Genomic DNA, 19,965 nt, shown 5'->3' with positions numbered 1-19,965 from the left:
TCCCATTCAGGTCAAGTCTGTTTTTAGTCAAATATGATTCATTATGTCACACTATAAATCAAAAGACACAGACCAAACTCCTATTTTCAAGGTTTTTTTTAATTATAAATCTTTGTGTCAGGGTTGACATCAGGGCTGTCGAGCAGAATCAGCATTCAGTCGACTCCTGCTGCAGTCCTCTGCATGGCAGGCCTCCATTGCTGGGTGCTGGGTTGCTACACTGTCTGCTCCTCGTCTTTGTTGTTCCGCTGCAGGATGACCACGCACCCCAGCAGGTCCAGCTGCCGTCAATGCCTACATCTGTTGGAGGAGGCCACATCATATATCGTATCATCATGTCAATAATCCAACCTGGTCTCACAGGAATCCGTGAAATAGCCACGGATTTGCTTAACTCAAAATCCGTGGAATAGCCACGGAATTACTCAAATTTCCGTGAAACTGACACGGATTTTGCTACAATGCAAGTTAATGACAGTCATATCCCGTGGCTATTCCAACATACAAAGTGATTATGTACATTCACTGAGTGAATATTTAGAAAATAAAACATATATTTCTCGCTAGAAATGTGATCAAAATCCATTTTTATGCACGTCTAAATATTGTTTTTTCTCACTAAAAATGAAAAACTGTCCACCATGTTTTTTGTTCTGACCGCCGGAACCTTAAAAGTCACGTGACTTACCAATAGGAACAAACCAATAGGAAAAAATATCCATGGAATAGCCACGGGATATGACTGTCATTAACTTGCATTGTAGCGAAATCCGTGTCAGTTTCACGGAAATTTGAGTGATTCCGTGGCTATTCCACGGATTTTGAGTTAAGTGAATCCGTGGCTATTTCACGGATTCCTGTGAGACCATGTTCCAATAATCAGTAGATTTTATTGCAAAGAAAGAAAGCTAATGTATTTTGCATCTTTATAACTAACCTGTTCGCCTTTGAGTGATCTCACAGCCCCGTCCAGAGTAGCCAAGAGGACACACACAGTCACACCTTGTGCCTGTTGGAGGAGATATTTCCTTCATTCACTCCTTTACTCATGATTATCATTACTACCACTTTGACAATTTGTATGGTCTTGATTATAGCATTGATTGAAAACAGGTTGCATTTATTCTTTCCAAAGCTATTGTTTGTTTTTACTCAGTTTGTGCCAAAGCTTAAAGGTCACAAGGTCCAAGGTTTCCATGGTTTTTGTTTAAAGCAGCTCTGTTAGAGTACCAATAAGCTCAATCAGCAGATAAATGCCCACAGCCTGAATTCAGAAACTTTTGAACAAGCCGTGCTGACTTCTGTAAGGTTGTGATATGTAGAAAGTGCCTTTAACGTCATTCCCCGGCTGCAATGAAGGTGCAGAAATGGTGCAGAGATGCTATGAGCTCAGAACATGGATGTATTATAAGAACTGGACAGTGCGGTATTAGTACTTTTGCTTAAGTAAGGGATCTGAATACTTCTTCCACCACTGGTCCTCTATCCAGTTTCTGCACCTTCATTGCAGCCGGGGAATGACTTTAGTGTCACTTTCTACATATCACAACCTTACTGAAGTCAGCACGGCTTGTTCAAAAGTTCCTGACTTGAGGCTGTGGGCATTTCTCTGTGGATTGAGCATATTGATACTCTAACAGACCTGCTTTATAAACAAAAACCATGGAGAGCTTGGACCTTGGGACCTTTAAGCTTTGGCACAAACTGAGTAAAAACAAACAACAGCTTTGGAAAGAATAAATGCAACCAGTTTTCAATCAATGCTATAATCAAGGTCATAAAATTTGTCATAAACACAAAATAATATTGTCAAAAGGTACCTTTCAAAACGGCCACTCCATTGTTTTTGCATGGAGCACATCGACACGGACTCGTCTCTGCCAGGTGCTCGGACAGCGCTCTCTTCAGGTTTCTCTTCAGGGTGGCATACTGGGTGAAGTCTCTGGAGTTCACCAGCTCATAAATAGGCTTAGTCTAATGAGAAACAAATGTCATTGTTAACCACCTTTAAACTGTTCAGATTCAATTCTTTTTTTGATAGAGCCAACTGGAAAAGTGCTGAAACTTGACCATGTTGGAGTAAGGCAGCATATTTGTATTTGGCACAGTTTGATATTTGGCATATTTTGCTGTTTGTTCTCCAACTTGCTATTGATCAGACTGGCTGTACTTTTGGATTGTGCCAATCCTGGTAGAACCACTGGCCAACTCTTTCTGCATCAATTAGTCAGGTCACATGCCTTGTCAGTTTTATTACAGCTGCAAATCAAGAGGGTGAAATGTATAATAATAAGTGGGGGAAAAATATATTATCATGGTTTTAATGTCAAAATGCATTGTGGGAGACATGAAACACCTACAGTTGTGGAAAAAAATATTCAACCATAGTTTTTTTCTATTTCTTGTTCATTTTAATGCCTGGTACAACTTAAGTTAAATTCTTTTGGACAACTATAATGATAACAGCAAAAATAGCTCATAAGAGTTTAATTTAGGTGCTGATATCTAGCCAATTTCCATGGTTTTCTTAATAAAAACCAAGATTATTATGAAGAAAACCATGGAAAATGTCTAGATATCAGCTCCTAAATTAAACTCTTATGAGCTATTTTTGTTATCATTATATTGGTCCGAACAAATGTACCTTTAGTTGTACCAGGCATCAAAATGAACAAGAAATTAGAGAAAGTAAGGGTGGTCTAATATCTCTTTCCATGACTGTACATATGAGAGAATTACGAAATTAATTATGGCATGAAAGCAGAAAAAGACAACGAAGGTGTCAAAACCTTAAGATTAAGTGAAGGACAGAGAACTCACTGTTGTACGAATAAAGTCAGGGTTAAACTTCACGCCTTCGCCCCAGAGCTGCATCAGCTGGGAAGTGGGAAGCCTTTTGGCCACCAAAGCAGAGATGGATTCACTACTTCCACCCTTTACAACAGAAACAAAGTCCTCCACCATGCTGCCATGAGCTGTGTTCTCTGGGGTTGAAACAGAATGACTTCAGAGTTTAAGTTCACGTGTCTGATGTAAAAACAGATCACATTCTGCAGGGCATTTTATAAAAACCTGGAACTTACCTCCCATCTCATTCAACAGGCCATTACAGGATCCACCGTGAACTCCCGCTGACACATAAACGCCATATATGTTGGCCCCCACCTTGAGGCCTGCCGAAGTACACTTTTTGTAGTCGTCCAAAGTATAATCTAGAACAACAACAACAACCTTTCAGCAATATATTATCAATCAAGATAATCCCCTCAGCCATCAGGCTGATCAATGCGGCTGGTCCTCTACCCCCACCCCTACCCCTACCCCACTGAATGTCATCTGAGTGTCATTGACCATTGAACTGAACTAGGACTGATGCCCACCCCATTGCACTTTATTATTATTATTATTATTATTATTACTAATACCTCAATCATTACATATGCACTATCTGTCTGTTGTGTCATCACTGTCTTTGTCTAGCTGCACTATATGTTATTTAAAACACACACACTGTAACTACTGAAACAAATTCCAATATGTTTTTTTTTTTACATAAATGGCAATAAAAGTACCTTGAACCTTGAACCTTGAACCTTGAGATATAGCCATGAGGGTCAACTTTCCAGTGCAACGGTTTATCTATCATCTGTTTATCATTACGTGTCAATGCTAAAGGTATTTCAGGGAATTTCCAGGAAATCCTTGTTATTAATGACACCGGTGGCTAAGCGGCTGAGTGTTTTGGCTCCGCCCACTAGTTAGTTCCCCTCGGCCTCTGTTCCCATACAGGTACTTTTGGAGCGGCTAACCAACCATCCAATGTGAGGTAAATAGTTCAGCGACTCTAACGTGATTATTCAACAACAATTTTGACTGTGACGCGACGCTGACTACAGACCGACACAGCAAGTCCAAACAGTCGAGACATCAACATGGAAGGAGAGATGGTTTCTTGTTCTCGATCCTCTCGTCTCAGTCTGCTCTGCCTATTTCTTTTAAAAATGACGCTGTTATGTTGTGGTTGTGTCGAGTTCTACTCACATCATATCGCGCCTCAACCATATCCAATCAGTGTTGACTAGTTGTTAGCGGCTCAGTAGTGGCTCAGAAAGTCAATTCATTTGCAGACTGGACACGGAGGGGTTAACATGTCCTGCTCTGAAAGCAGCGAGGAGAGACTGCTGCACGAGTACTGGGCCGCTTGTGATTGCTTTAGGAAGGCACCTGCTGCTTGTTAAGAAGAGTAAGAACGAGTCTTCAAAAGTCTCCAATGACAGCAGAAAAAGTCGCTAGATTTGATGCTAGTCACTTTTTTGAAAAAGAGTCGCTAGAGGGGTCCGAAAAGTCGCTAAATATAGTGACAAAGTCGCTAAGTTGGCAAAGACGTCTCCTTTTCAAAGCTAACATTAGCTAGTGTTGCCATTGTAGCGGAGCTCAAGAGAGCTACAGCACTCAGTGGCACACATAATCATCATGTGATATAGATTTTTTCCGGCAACAAGGAGCCAAGTCCTTTACGTATAAAAGAGTCCATAGGCTGTTGTCGAGGAAGATTGCAGTTTTTAAGTTTACAATCCATTCACACATTGGCTGTACAAAGCGATTAATACATGTACAGTCATGGAAAACATTATTAGGCCACCATTGTTTTCTTCAATTTATTATTCCTTTTAATGCCTGGTACAACTTAAGGTACATTTGTTCGGACAAATATAATGATAACAACAGAAATAGCTCATAAGAGTTTAATTTAAGAGCTGATATTTAGCCATTTTCCATGGTTTTCTTGATAATAATTTTGGTTATAATCAAGAAAATGATGGAAAATGGATAGAACAAGAAATTGAAGAAAAAGGGTGGTCTCATAATTTTGTCCATGACTGTAAATGCTTTGCACAGTAGCTTGATAAGATATATATGATCCCACTGCCATTGCCAGACTCCATGTCTGATCATAATAATTATGTTTCTGCATTCTTGTGACATGTAGAATTGTAGAAAGTGAGCAATTAACACACACCCTTGACTTAAGTTTATCACCTGACTTCTCGAGCTTCTCCTTGTTCAGAATGATGGTGAAATCATAGTCTCCTCCGAGGCCTGCCTCTGTGATGTAGTGGGTGCCGTAGTCCCTGTAGATCTGTCTGTACTCCCCATAAACATAGGCCTGTGGCAGGGAGCGCAGGCGCTGCAGGAACTCAGGGTGAAGCACCAAATCATCTGCTTTCAACATGTACTGAGCCATCTCCACTTGTGCTTTGGCCCTGACAAAGCTTTTAGTCTGAGGGGAGAATATGCAGGAGGCAGGTGATGGATACTTCACTGCTTGCAGGTCAAGATTGCAGTTGAAATTTGCAGATATTTTACATGACTTGTAGGTAAATACAGGTGCATCTCAATACATTAGAATATCATGAAAAAGTCAATTTCCAGTATTTCAAGTCAAACATCCCCAACCAAGTAATGAGTGAATAAAGTCAAAAATTACTAGACCACCCTTGTTTTCTTCAATTTCTTGTTCATTTTAATCCCTGGTACGACAAAAGGTACATCTGTTTGGACAAATATAATGATAACAACAAAATAGCTCATAAGAGTTTAATTTAAGAGCTGATATCTAGACATTTTCCTTGTTTTTTTTGACAATGATTTTGGTGATTATAAATAAAACAAAACATGGAAAATGTCTAGATATCAGCTCTTAAATTAAACATGTCATGTTTTGACTGTTTTTGTTGTTATCATTAAATCTGTCCAAACAAATGTACCGTTAGTTATACCAGGGATTAAAATGAACAAGAAATTCAAGGAAAAGGGTGGTCTAGTAATCTTTTCCATGGCTGTAGATGGACATAGTTTTCAGAGGCCAACATCTCCATATTAAAAGTAATTTTTAAAATTGGTCTTTAGTAATATTCAAAAAAATTTGAGACAATAAATAAATTAAGACTGTGTGTTATTTCCACTTTTTGAATTGAATTACTGACATAAAAAAAACTTTTCTATGATATTCTAATTTATTGAGATGCTACTGTATGTTTTGTTTTTGTTTTGTTCTGTTTATGAGAAATCAGTAGGTTGTAAAGAGGATAGAAAGAATCTTACAATGCCAGAAGCTCGGCGAATGATCTGTTCTTTCTTGGTGTATTTGGCACTATTGTAGTTGAAGCCAAATTCAGCCACGCCTGGAATGGAAAAGCCAATGGAAATTGAGGTTTGGGTATGGCGCTCCTTTATGATGTGGTTCATGTATAAAGAGTATGATTCGAAAGCCTCCATGGAGAAATCATACGAGCCTTTCGTCTGTAAAAATATGGGAAGCAAAAAGTCCTTTTTAGTGTGTAATAAGCAGAAACATATTGATTATTGTCACATACATTGGAATATGGAACAACAGATTTTTAAAAATTACATGATAGAAAGATTAGATTACCCATGATTATTAAACATGGCAGTTACAACTAACTGACCCTTTAAAAGCGGTTGACGTATTATAACAACTTTATATAATAACTTTTTATATATAGCACCTTTTCAAAACAGCAGCTTACAAAGAACTTCGACAGAGAGCAGTTAATTACAAAGAGAATAAAACACAAGCAAATAAAACATCTTCATCAATTTGACAACACAAGTGCAGCATTTAGAAAACGTGCTACAAAGCGCTGCAAATAGACCACAACACAACAGAAGTGTTTCCAGAGGACACTTAAAAGTGATGCACACGTTTGGACACATTTGTGATATTATCACGTTATTTCATGATAATGATATTTTCTTTATTTTTTATGTTATAATGTGATATATAGCATTAGCCCACTAGCCCGTATCAATCACATTGCAGTTAAACAAATCAAATAAATGAATGATACATGTTTTAGTTGGTCAACGGCACCGAGTTGGTCTTGCTAGCCCACTAACTTTAGCATGCTTTCGATCGGCCGCTACCGTTAGCATGCTATGATAACATTTATAACAATATCATTATCTTAAAACAACGTGATAATATCACAAACGTGTCCAGACGTGTGCATCACTTTTATGTGTCCTCTGGAATCACTTATGTTGTGTTGTGGTCTATTTGCAGCGCCTTTTCTTATTGTGTTGTGTTGTGTTTTTTGCAGCGCTTTTTCTAAATGCTGCACTTGTGTTGTCAAGTTGATGAAGATGTTTTCTCAATTTGCTTGTGTTTTGTGTATTTGCATGTGTTTTCTTAAGTTGCAGTGCTGTGAGCTCTCAGGGCCACCGTACATAAGGCTAAGAACAATTCTTATATTAAAAAAAACCGATAAGAGACAGAGCAGGAACAATCACAAGACATTCTCAGATACACAGAAAATAAAAGGTAAAAAAGTAAAAAGTGAAAAGTAAAAAGGAGTGGTAAGATAGAAAGCATTACATAAAAGCAAGTCTGTAAAAGTGGGTTTTAAGAAGTGATTTAAAAGAAGTTACTGACTCTGCGCGCCCTATTAGAAACTATTATCTTATATATCAATTCCAGATCAATGCTCATTATACAAAATTGTGATTATCAGCCGGTTTGACCTGCGTAGTGTACTGTTGCAGGTTGTAGGGCTTCCTGTATCTGACATCCTGGATGTACTGTGGCAAGCAGCTGCCAGCGTAATATCTGTTATCAAGCACCACTCCCTCCAGGTTACTGTTCAAGATGTTGATGCTGAAAAAGAAGTGCAACAGCATTAACGGTGAGCGGATCGATTCGAGAAGAGCAACATGTTTACGCATCTAAGTCCCTCGAAAAAAATATATCTGGGACTCACATCGCAGACTAATGGGAATGTTACTCACCCTTTGGCGAGATTTTCGATTCCCCAATACTCTTCAACCTCCTCCCTGCAGGGCTTTGAAACCTTCTTACAGCCGGCTTCATCCGACATGTCCCCACAGTCATCCTCCCCGCTACACTGCAGAGTTCTGTGAATACAGCGACCTGAAGGAGTGGAGAGACAGGACAAAATTAACAGTTTGACATTTTAGAAATACGCTTATTAGCTTGAGAAAACCAATTAGCTTAGCATAAAGACTCGAGGCAGTGGGGAAGAAAGGGGCATACAGGCAGGGGCGCAGATGGGATTTTTGAACTAGGGGGGCCGAAGCTGTCAGCAGATGATTTCAACTCAACTAGTTATTTTTCCACACCATGCCTTAACCCAAATCTGTGTTATTTAAACATTTTTAACAATGTGTAGTGTAAACAACAACCAACATATTTACACAAATAAAAAGAAGTTTGTGCATGAAATTCCCAGTGCAGCCAAACCAATTTACTGACTTGAAACTGACTCAATGAAGAACCCAGAAACGTCTCTCCTCCTTTCATCACCCTGAACATACTGCTGGGAAATTTCTTGTCTGTCAATTCTGTCAAGCCTTTTTTTATGGCCAGTGTTTCCCACAGGATTTTCTGAGACTATGATGGGGGACCCAAACAAAGTAGGGAGTTCTGGGGGCATAGTCCCCCGGATACATTTTTGCCCTAAAAGCCTAAATCTGGTGCCTTTTGCACATTCTAATGCCATTATTCCATCTTAATCATTGCATATTTTTAATGAATTGTTGTAAAGGAGAATAAGGGTTCTGTTTTATTTAAGGCATCTTATTTTGACAGTCTTCTTGGAAATTCTGTGGTGGATTCTGCTAACACATCCATGTGCTCTTATTTTGAAAGCTACATGTGTTTGCTTTTCATTTTGAAGGCTGGTCCTCTTACCGTAAGACGTTATGGTGTGTTCAATTTACACTGAAAGTCGGAACTTGGAGCTTCGCAAAATGTCGAAAATTTCCTACATTTGTGTAGACCTTGAACGCACCATTAGCTGTACCACACAAACGCCGGACTCTGTGCGTTGCAATGTAAATAAGTCTAACTAACGGAACATTAATCCTCTGTTTTACCGGCGATGTTTGTCATTTACATTATCAATTTTATTATGCATTATACATCGATGATGTCTTCATGTTTAAACCTAATCCATTTCCCCCATTTTCTGTTCAATCTTAGAGAATAGGTAATTTTTACCATTATAAATAATTCCTGTACTATATCCAACCACTGTCATTGTCTTGGTGGGTCCACCTCGAGCCCATTTCTCGTGATAGCTTTTCTGCTAGCTGTGAGCAACACTTTTCCACATTAAACATACTTTTTAAAATTGGTCTTTTTTCAATTTCTTTGAGACACTGAATTTTAGGTCTTCATTGAATGTAAGCCATAATCATTATAGTTTGAAGAAATGAAATAAATGAAGACATGAAATGTTTCATTCTGTGTGTAATGGATCTATTTTATGTGTTATTTCCACTTTTTGAATTGAATTACTGACACAAATAAACTTTTCCACGATATTCTAATTTATTGAGATGCACCTGTAGTGTACATGAGGATGGGTGTCAGAGATACCTGTTTGGGCGCAGAGGAATCCCTCACACAAAGGAACATTGTCACATGTGTAGCGTGCTGGAACGTCACACGCCTCCTCCTCTCTGCCATGAAAATTGCACGGTTGACCTCCAAACTGGGACGGCTGGTCCAGTTTAGCATAGCGATACTGGATGGTTGCGGGGAGACAAACACATAAACGGTCAGAGAAAGACAGAGGGAGGCTCGCCACTACCCAATAAAGGTGGTGGAAGTGCTCGGAAACTGCTCCAGGGAACTATAACAGCCAAAATCCCATTAGAGGGCTGTTTTCACTTTGTCATGTCAAGGTTATTAATCCCCCTTCTTGTAAAGTGGATGAGATAAAGCACTGAAGTACATCAGCTGAGACCTTTGCCAGTGGAGCTCTCTACCTCACAAACAGCCCACAGGGGTCAAAATGCTGAATGCCTCACACTGCAGAATTATCTCTAAATCCTTGCAGTATAGGAATAATTCCTTCACCCAAATCTAATCTGACTGTATCCCATTCCTGTACCACAACTGGTGCATTACTGGTACAACTGGTTATTTCAATTTATCTGACCAGTAGATTAGTGGGATATTGTTCATGTATTCTTATACTTTCTGCAGTCCATAAAACAAAAAGGGTTTTTTTTGGAGTACATGTAATGTGAAGGTTTGATGTTTGGTGGTTAGATCGCTCTTTATAAATTGAGACAGCAGGATGGAGACAGATATCTTCAGTCTGCAGCACTTTACTCTTCTCCATGCTCAGGCAGCTTCACAATAAGAGCCCCACAACTTTCTTGTTTCCCCATCACATGTCAGTCCATTAACCAATCAGAACTAGCAGAACTTAGAATGAGGTAAAAGCAACAGAATCAGAAAAGCTGATTCAACAGGTACCCGTGAGGGCTGGTACTTTTGCAAATATATATAATAAAACATGTAAATATGTAAATATTAATCTGTAAATTAGCTGCCTACACATTTTAACCTTCTATGGTACGGTGTTGCCCTCAGGCAACACACCCATTTTTGGCCCATATAGGTGAGTAAACCTTAATTTTTGATAGTTTCATGCAATTTATTTCCTAATTAAATAATGGAAACTTGTCCAAATGTAACTGTTGCCCTGAGGCAACAACAAACCATTATGGAAAATTGTTATGTTGCCTTGAGGGAAAAATTAACTATTATGGAATCAGCATGGCAGCCTGAGATATTGGTAGTGTGTGATTAGGTATAATGTTCAAAAGCATACCATTCATCATACTTTTGTTTCGATATTTACAATTTAACAAAGATATATTTGATGTTGGTTGCAGTAAAGTTCAGGCTATTTCTATACCCTGTAGGCCATAGTCTACTATTATCGTGAACTTTGTCTTAATTGCTTATAATTTCCACATATGGCAACAGGCAACAAACCCCAAAACCACCACCCCACCCCCACCCCAAAAAAATGTTTATTTTTTCTATTTTAAGGAAAAAAAAACATTTCTTCCGAACCAGCATCATAATGCGTACCATAGAGGGTTAACTGCATCACGATTTTATTCACAAAAATATCTCTGACTGCAGCGGTTTGGGGGATTTAATTCCTTCTATTAACACATTATCAGGCAGACATTGTGGTGTCCTGATGGGCCACAAACTCATGTCATGTTTTTGGAGCTGTAATGTCCCCCAGGCCCACTATCACCTGTCTGCTATCATCATACTTACTCTTTTTTTCTGACACGTGTCACAGCGGGACCAGGAGCTCCACTCTGATAAAACACAGTCCACTGGATGAACTACCACCTGGTCGCCTGCTGACCGAGCTTCACGAACACCAGCCTCCTCATCGCTCGCTGTCGTGACGGCAACTTCACTGTTTCATGTAGAGGAAAATCAAATTTAGACAAATGTGACATTTATTTTAACAGGCATTTTTCACCACTTTGGAAGCAATGGGGTTTTAGTTTCTTAAGAGCAGTTTGCTGTAGAATTGTCTTCTGATAGATTTAACCATAGATCTTCATCAGAGGAAAGACAAAGCAAAATAAATCACTTTTAATCTCACACTGAAAACATTTTGTAGACCACGCTGGAGTAAAGAATCAGTCTTTCACATCAAGATTATATTAGTTAAAATTAACACTGACATGAAGGCAATGTATTACTAATCAGACAAATAAAACTCCTACCTTAACAGCACCAAGCCCAAAGGAACAGAGAGTAGAAAGCAGTGCAAAGTGAGTGCACTCATCCGTTTTACCACAGGAAGCATGGTTATGTGTTATGACTGACTGTGAACGAGGAGACGACACCGCTCGGCTCTCTAAGTAAACACACACTGATCAATACTGGCCTGGATATGAACTCAGTGGTCCCATTAGACCCAGAGGTGGAGCTGAATACTCAATATACAGGCCTCAGAGACACAAAACAAGGTGTTGTGGTATTGGAGTGTCGGTGTGGATTTATCACAGGCGTCCTGTTAGACTTAGATTGTCATTCAGTTATACATAAAAATATGCACATTGAATGCAATTTTGGGTAACACTTTACAATAACCAACTAAGTGATGTTTATAGATGCACTGCAAAAAAGCCAACTTGTATTTTTTGGCCTAAAACAGTGATTTAAGTTGGTAAAACTTGGAAATATAAATTATTGACATTTAGGGCAATAATGTAAGTTAGCACAACAAAGGAAGCCAGTTGTCTGCTCAAAAACAAGTTTGTGAGTTGTTGTTACTTATATCTTTAAGTTGGGGTTCACAACAAGGGACAATAGTTCTGCTAACTCTTATTTCTTTGTTGTGAAATGTGGGAAAGCGGTGAAATTCGGTCATTAGCGAAAGCTAGCGGCTAACTGATGCTAGCGGCGCTGCTTGTTACAGCTACAAGAGTAGCCATTAGCGTATCAATGCTAACTCAAAATTGTGGTCGCAACATTAGCTGACATTTCATAGAGGCGTTACAATCGTGCCAATTCAGCACATTGCAGAAGTTAGCAGAAGTAAGGATTAAAAGTTATTACAATGTAAAATTATAAGTTAGTACAACTTACAGTTGAGTTGACAAAAATCTGAATTCAGAGTTGAGCAAATTCAAAAACAAAACTTAAAATATTTAGTTTGATTGTCCAACTTAAAATTTTATCGAAGTTTGTTGCCTTGGAATTTTGAGTTCACCAAACTTTTCTTTTTTTGCAGTGTGGTTTATAGACCAATTATTAACCATTTAAAAAGTGCTATACATATTTAATCTTTAAATGTTTTCAACCAATTTCTTAAAGGTATATGAATCATTTCAAAATCATTAACATACTTAATATGGTGTTAAAAATGTTATAATGAGTGCAACTAAAACTATTAATAAACAGTTAATTATAATTTAATTGTTTGTTAATGGTAAAGTAACTATAAACTTACATTAATATACCATCTATTTGTCATTTTATAAATGATGTAGTTAGTTAAATATTAATAAATTATGTGTTTACCATTCTAAATGGCCTATATATGGTTTATAAATGATGATTAAACATCAATAATCTGTTTACCATTTATAAATGAGGGTTATTGTAAAGTGTTACCCAATTTTGTTGCATTGGCTCACAGTGATTGTACTCTGGAATGTCATAAATAAAGTATAAAAATTTTAAATATAAAACTGTTAAAAAATATAATACAGACAGGCCAGGATGTCTTTACTTTATTGAGTATATCCATAGGAATATGATGAGTCTGAAATGCCAAGAAAACATACCTTGATATATTAATATTGACAGTGGTGGAACATTAAGTATTTGTAATCTAATCCAGGAATGTGTGTGTGTGTGTGTGTGTGTGTGTGTGTGTGTGTGTGTGTGTGTGTGTGTGTGTGTGTCTGTCTGTGTCTGTGTGTTCTTGTACTTCCAACATAGTGAGGACCGGAACACGTTTTTTAACCAACAGAGTGAGAACATTTTGGCCGGTCCTCGATTCGTTATTGGCTTATTTGAGAGTTCAGACTTTGTTTTAGGGTTCAGGTTACAGTTAGGTTTATGTTAGGTTAGGGTTGGGCATTTAGTTGTGATGGTGAAGGTTAGGTTAAGGGTTACACTGCAAATTATTTGTTTCTTACCAAGATAAAAAAACAACAACCTAGATTTAGAAGTGTTAGATAATTCATATTGTTTTAAGAGTTAATTTCTTTGTTTTAAGTGTTCAACATGCTTATTTCTAGATTTAACAATCCTAATTCAAGAAATATTGTCAAGTGAAATTATCTGTCCATGCGGCAAGATCATTTCCCTCAGATTTAGTGTTTTTATCTTGTTTTTAGACACACCTTTTTTTGCAGCGTAGGGTAAGGGCCTAGGGAACTCACTATTCCAATGAGGGTCCTCACAAAGATAGAAGTACAAGGATGTGTGTGTGTTTGTGTGTTTGTGTGTGTGTGTGTGTGTGTGTATGTGTATCTGTCCAAGACCAATTTTGTTGAATCACTGCAGCTAAATCTTAGCAACAAAGACAAAATGAAAATAGCTATTGAGAGTTGAGGTAATAGATTGTAGATTTGAATAGATCAAGTTTGTATTGTTTCATTTAAAATATATATTTATTTGTTAATAAGGGCTTGTTTGCAACACACATGAGCTTAAAGGGAACATTCAGTATCCATTAAGGCCATGCCAGCCATTTCCTTACATTAAATGATAAAAACAATAAAAAGAGGTACAAATTAATAAGATAAACTTCAAATGAGAGACTGTATTTAAAAAAATCTATAATAGTCTTTGTGTTAGTATTTCTGTCTGCAAATAGATTTTGGTAAATGCAAAAAATATGATTTTAACGAGCAGTTAAATCTTCCGTTGTGGAAAGTAGACAGTAGTGATGCTGACATGCTGAAGGATCACCGTGCCAAGAGGGAATGTGCAATGTCCTAAAGTAAATCCCTGTTACAGGAATTGGTGAGGTTGAATCATTGAGTAATGTTTGTGTACTTCTGACCTTTAAACTTAACTGATTTGGGATTTGACAGGATGACACAATCTATTGACCCAACTGTAGTTTACTTACTCAGTGAAAAGCAACATAGTACTAATACTAACTCATATCCAATAACTGGTACTATTGCTCTTACTGATAATATTACTAACAATATTCAGTCATTAACCCTCTGGAGTCTCCAAAAGCACCAAAGCATTTCTTCTTCATCACATCCAGACTAGAAAACAAAGCAGCGTGGAGCCCTACTGTAAATTTACCTCTAAAGTTCTGGCTGTAAACTCCATGAGGCCAATTTCAGTTTGATGATGATATACCAAGTAAAACTGGAGACAAGGTCAAATATATTTAGTATACAATGATAGAACTGGATGTAACCCTCTTATATGTTATATTTGCAACCTTTGTTCACATTTGCAACATTTATAATTCTTTATTGAGCTTTAATGGTAGAATAACACAACAGCGCCCCCTGTTTTTTAATGGTAGAAATGTGGTAATGCTTTGTCGGCTTAAATGGGTTAAAACATGAACCATTACGTTTAAAGATTTACTAACTCCTGCAAATGGTAGGGACGCCATTTTTTTTTCGGGGATCGTATTTGAGGGCAAGAACAAAACGACCTATGAGGAAAAAAAAGACGTCTATGAGTTGTTTGCAACTCAGTCAAAAGTGATTTCTACCCAAAGTCCATAGAAAAGTCAAAAAAGGAATACCTATAGGTACAGCAGATTTTTTTCTACCCCGTTAATCATCTCATGACCCCTGAGACTGATTTTGTGAGCCTTTGGAGGGGGCCCAACCCCTATGTTGGGAACCCATAAAATATACAAACTAAAAAGTAGTTAAATGTAGCTTTACTTTGAATACTTCTGTACTTAACACCGTGCTACTCTTCATGTAATACAAAAAAAAAAAGTGTTGATTTTACTAATAAATATGACATTAAGATGATTGACTGACTGCAGTATTTGTGTGAGGACAGCAGCCTCTGTTGGCTGTTTACATCAGATACCTCATTAGAAAGACGTCAAGGTAGAAAAGAGGTCAAAGAGGGAAAAGAAAAGCGATCAGAAAAGTGGGAATCACATGATATTTTATTTGTGACTGAACAGTGGCATGGGTACAGTGTATGGGGAAGTCATAGACGTACAAAAGTCCTTTTTTTCTCTTTTTCATGACAATTCTTAATTCCATAAATAAAATTTACAAAATATTTTGGACTATTTCTCATTTTTCTTACACGAGCAGGGGTACAGTTACCATTTGTTATTGTAAGTCTAGCAGTTAATAGTGATATCTCTATTGTTCATATTATATAAAGTTGCCTTTTCTTTTTCGACCATTTTTGATCCGGTGGAGCAGACCTACAATATGCCCAAGTGCTTTGTTACAACAATGACCTGTTTACTGTTTACAAATGACCTGACAAGAAGAACAGTGACTGGACAACAAAAAGAAACCTGATAAGGCATAGAAATGCACTCTGCTGTCTCCGAGCTTGTGGATATTAAGCCAGTGTGGGTTAGAAACCGAAGAGAGAGATATGATTCAAAGAGGCAAATTGTAAACAATGCGACCTCAGCTGGAAATGTAGAATAAGAAGAGATGCCTCTGAGTTACTAAAAGAACTTTAGCATGATTTTTGTCTATCTTCACCCCTTTTATTTCTTTCAAGCTCAAAATGAGTGAGACAGGTACAGCAGGCTTTTATTTTGAATGACCATGTAACACAGATTCACAGTTCATATCTCACCAACTGACCGAACAGAAGACATTTTCCAAGATGAAAAAAAAAAAAAAAAAAAACGGCTGCAAAAAGCGAAAAACAAACATCCAGACGTCAAAAATGGAGGTGCTGGTAGGGCATTGCTTAAGATAAAACACAGGTAGTTGGCATCCAAGAGGCAGAGAGCTATCTTATGGCACAGAGGCTCAGGTACGGGGGTCCGGGGAGATTCTTATTTACAAAATAGATGTTTGGCAAATTTTTGATTTCCGACATTGATGCCTCAAAGTCATCGCGATACCTCTAATGACTCGGCGTCATCAACTAAGAATTCACAGCTTATAAAATAAGAAAAAAGAACTGATATATTTTTTTTCCCAGGTCTAGAAGGAAGCTGCAGAGAACAGTTTTGCTCACAGCTGAGTCCGCTGAATCCACATTAAGTCTGTTCATGCAAATGGACGAATCGGTGGAGCAACACTATGAGAACATTTGGCAAATCCATCCCGCTGCGTACAGTCTTGCTGGTGGCGGTCGACAAACCCGAGGTCAACCACGTTACAGTAGGACGCTGCTCCTCCTCTTGGAAGGTTCCAAAAAAAATCATTTGCATCATCATCAGTGTCACCATGGCTGTTTAACGTATCCTCACAGGTATATAAACGCATTAATCCGTTACAGGAGGAGGCTGCGGTCGCCTCCCGGCTGTATCAGGTTTAAAGGTCACTTCCTGGTTGAAAGGTTATTTTCGATTGGACGGTAGAGCCAAAGTCTGGTTGTCATGCTGAGGAGTACAGTACAGTATGTGGCCTCTGGAGGAAAGCAGATCCTGGGATAGCCAGCTTTATTACAGAACTGCCAAAATATCCTTTAAAGGTTGTCAAAACAGAACAAAGTCTGTGTAATCCAGCTGTGAGAGAGGCTGCTGTTCACAGTCACTCACCCCTCTCTCTCTTCTTCTCTGCTTCTCTTTCTCGTGAGCTTCTGTCTGGGCCTTGAGAGCTTCCATCCCCTAGTAGAAATGAAACGAGTTGGATTAATACAGGTAGACGATTGAGTCAAACAAGATAAACTTGACCGTATGTTTGATAATAACAATTATTGTGTTTTAAAAAAAGGTAACATTTAGAATCCTTACCAGACATATTTGAGCATTGGAACAGCTTTCATATAACCATAATGTTCTTAGTTTTCATACACATTTAAAATGTATTTTAATTAATCATTGATTAAATAAAACCTTTTATTACAGATTTCTGACAAGAACAACTTGACACACAGTGCTGAGCTGCATGGGCAATATCTGTAAAATGCAAAGTACTCTCAGAAATACTACAAACACACACACACAAAAAATAAATAAATAATAATAAAAAATATTATATGTATAGAATGTGTGTATATGTCTTATTTCGTATTGTTCATATTCTTATTCTGTCTTCTATATCTATGTGTCTGTATCTTGAGCTGATGTGACAACACTACCGGATAAATAAAGTCATATCTTATCTTATCTTATCTTATCTTATCTTGTCTTATCTTTTCAAATCCTCAGCTTTCAGATGATGTCCACCACTTCTATATGGGATCTAAATTCTAAACAGACCCTGTCCCCCATCACCGCCCCTCCTAAAAAGGGGTGAAATGTTAAAAATCCCCTCAAACACAAACAGAGAACTGATCCCATCCTGAAGCTGTTTTTCTGCAGTTACACCTCTGACCACCAGGTGGCAACATTGTGCCTTCCTCCTGGTTTATTGGGGTGATGCAGTGAAGCATAATGACACAAACATTGAACTAAACCAAGGCTCTTTTCCAATTGGCAGCAAAACACTCATCGGCTGGGAAAAGGGAGACAAATGGAAATATAGAGCTAATAAAGAAAAGAGGTTTATGAAACATGACAAAAGGGGGGGGGAAGTCAGTGGAGGGGTGAAAAACACATGAAATGCTGCAATGTGAAGGTAGTTGATTGATAACAGGCAAATAAGAGAGAGGGGGGACTACGAAATACCCACTCTGTGTTTGTTGTTCTCTAGCTGTCTTCCTGTGGACAGGTCTGATCCTGCGGAGGATCAGGAGCTCCACTGGGCACCGGAGAGATTGACCTTGCATCAACAGAGCCCTGAAAGAGAGAGAGAGAGAGAGAGAGAGAGAGAGACAGAAAGAGAGAGAGAGAGAGAGAGAGAGAGAGAGGGAGAGCTGTAAAATTTCTATTTTGCAGGTGACATTTTGGCTTTTGGCAAAATCAACCATCCTCCAGCAAAATGTGCATCTTTTCCTTCCCACATTTCCCAGAAAAACATCCGGCAAACATTTAGAATAATAACTATAATTACCTTGAAACATTTTTTACCTTATTATATATGATCTAATCAAGCCACCTGAATCATTTTTGACCTTTCCTGTTTAATTGACTTGACATTTTTCTGATAAAAGGGTAAAAATCAATCCCATCTGGCCATACTAATCATGTGACATTCTGCTGTGTGATTACATGCGATGTACTTGTGAAGCGATCATCCATATGACGATAATAGATTATAGCATCGGGCCCGTCAGTTGTTCAACCAGATCCATGAATCCTATTGACTGGGATGTGACCCAAGGGGGCGGGGCTCACCGATTGTTCCTCCTTGGCGTTGCTGGAGTTGCCCTCGGGGTCGACGGGGGAGTGATCTGTGGGGGGGTCGCTGCCCTGGGAGGGGGGGCAGTCTGAGGCAGACGAGCTCTGCTGAGGGGCGGGGGTGGATGCTGCAGAGAGGAAAGAAATGTTTGGTGAATGTAGTAAGAGTACAAATGTTGTTTGTGTTTACTGATGAAGACTGGGCTCCTCTGTGTACAGGTGCATCTCAATATATTAGAATATCGTGGAAAAGTCAATTTTTCAGTAATTTTTTGTTTGGGTTTCATTTTTATTAATTCTTCTTTTCGAACCGAAAAATAAACAACAACATAAACAACAACAACGTAGGCTGGATGCATATATACATACTCACATACACTTTACAACATTTACACTTCATATTGCTCACACATCCACATTTACATTACTGATGTTACTGACTTACACATTTCACACTTGTACTTGTCACCTCGGTTGTTTAAGTTCATTTAATAAATTACTTAATTTCTAGACATCCTTTGTGTCCTATTCCGTATTTGTCATAGCCTAGGAGCTGGGTTTTTTTCCTCCTCCTTTCCTCCCCTCACGTGTGCTGTATTTCTCTCTCTTCCTCCCTGTCTTCCTGTCCTGTTCACTTCTGTCTTATTGTTTGTGTGTGTTGTATACGTTTGGACGGGATGATGGCCCATTTCGTTGTCCTAGTACCTGTTACTCTGTTCAATGACAATAAAGTTGAATCTCATCTCAGTGAATCTCATATACTATTACACAGATGTACATATAAACATATAGACACATAATAAGATAAATATAAGAACCAGTCGACTTAATATTCAATATGCATTTCTTTATATCATTTTGGTCCAGGAAAAAAAGGGAGTAGGCTAAAGTAAAAAATACTTATCTAAGCCTATCCCCTGGTACTCCACACTTTCAAATAAGAGAGTTTCTCTATATATAGCCACTTAATGTCAAATAAATTTTTTTTTTTTTTTTCAGGCAACCATAGTATATCAAACTATTTAGATCAGAGAATTTCTATTACTCCTGCAAAGAAAACAAGTCAAATAGCTCCAACCAAGTATTGAGTCATATAGATAGACAGACTTTTCAGAGGCCAACATTTCCATATTAAACATACTTTTTAAAATTGGTCTTTTGTAATATTCACATTTTTTGAGACACTGCATTTTAGGTCTTCATTAAATGTAAGCCATAA

At 38.1% G+C, this 19,965-nt stretch overlaps 2 protein-coding genes across 2 annotated transcripts in view; both read right to left on the bottom strand.

Moving 5' to 3' along the window:
- Positions 1–80: 80 nt before the first annotated feature.
- c8b (complement component 8, beta polypeptide) lies at positions 81–11,752 on the bottom strand. Its single transcript, XM_059343826.1, has 12 exons — positions 11,596–11,752; positions 11,132–11,279; positions 9,422–9,569; positions 7,810–7,951; positions 7,546–7,678; positions 6,106–6,303; positions 5,041–5,281; positions 3,084–3,212; positions 2,821–2,984; positions 1,821–1,974; positions 938–1,009; positions 81–300 (listed from the first exon to the last, which is right to left on the bottom strand). Exons 1-12 carry the CDS (start codon positions 11,676–11,678, stop codon positions 149–151), a joined length of 1,764 nt encoding a protein of 587 aa, XP_059199809.1. The 5' UTR covers positions 11,679–11,752; the 3' UTR covers positions 81–148.
- A 3,718-nt stretch (positions 11,753–15,470) lies between these two features.
- Positions 15,471–19,965, bottom strand: part of LOC131979796 (disabled homolog 1-like) — an 86,925-nt gene continuing 82,430 nt past the window's right edge. Inside the window, exons 14-16 of the mRNA XM_059343827.1 lie at positions 18,744–18,874; positions 18,139–18,245; positions 15,471–17,132 (exon numbers count right to left, since the gene is read on the bottom strand). Of these exons, the coding sequence (XP_059199810.1) occupies positions 18,156–18,245; positions 18,744–18,874 (221 nt within the window). The 3' untranslated portion in view covers positions 15,471–17,132; positions 18,139–18,155. The remainder of the gene's footprint in view (positions 17,133–18,138; positions 18,246–18,743; positions 18,875–19,965) is intronic.

The sequence above is a fragment of the Centropristis striata genome, chromosome 11 (assembly GCF_030273125.1).
Source record: "Centropristis striata isolate RG_2023a ecotype Rhode Island chromosome 11, C.striata_1.0, whole genome shotgun sequence".
Taxonomy (NCBI): domain Eukaryota; kingdom Metazoa; phylum Chordata; class Actinopteri; order Perciformes; family Serranidae; genus Centropristis; species Centropristis striata.
The sequence above is the reverse complement of the archived record's forward strand: the minus strand, read 5'-3'. Positions and strand labels throughout refer to the sequence as shown.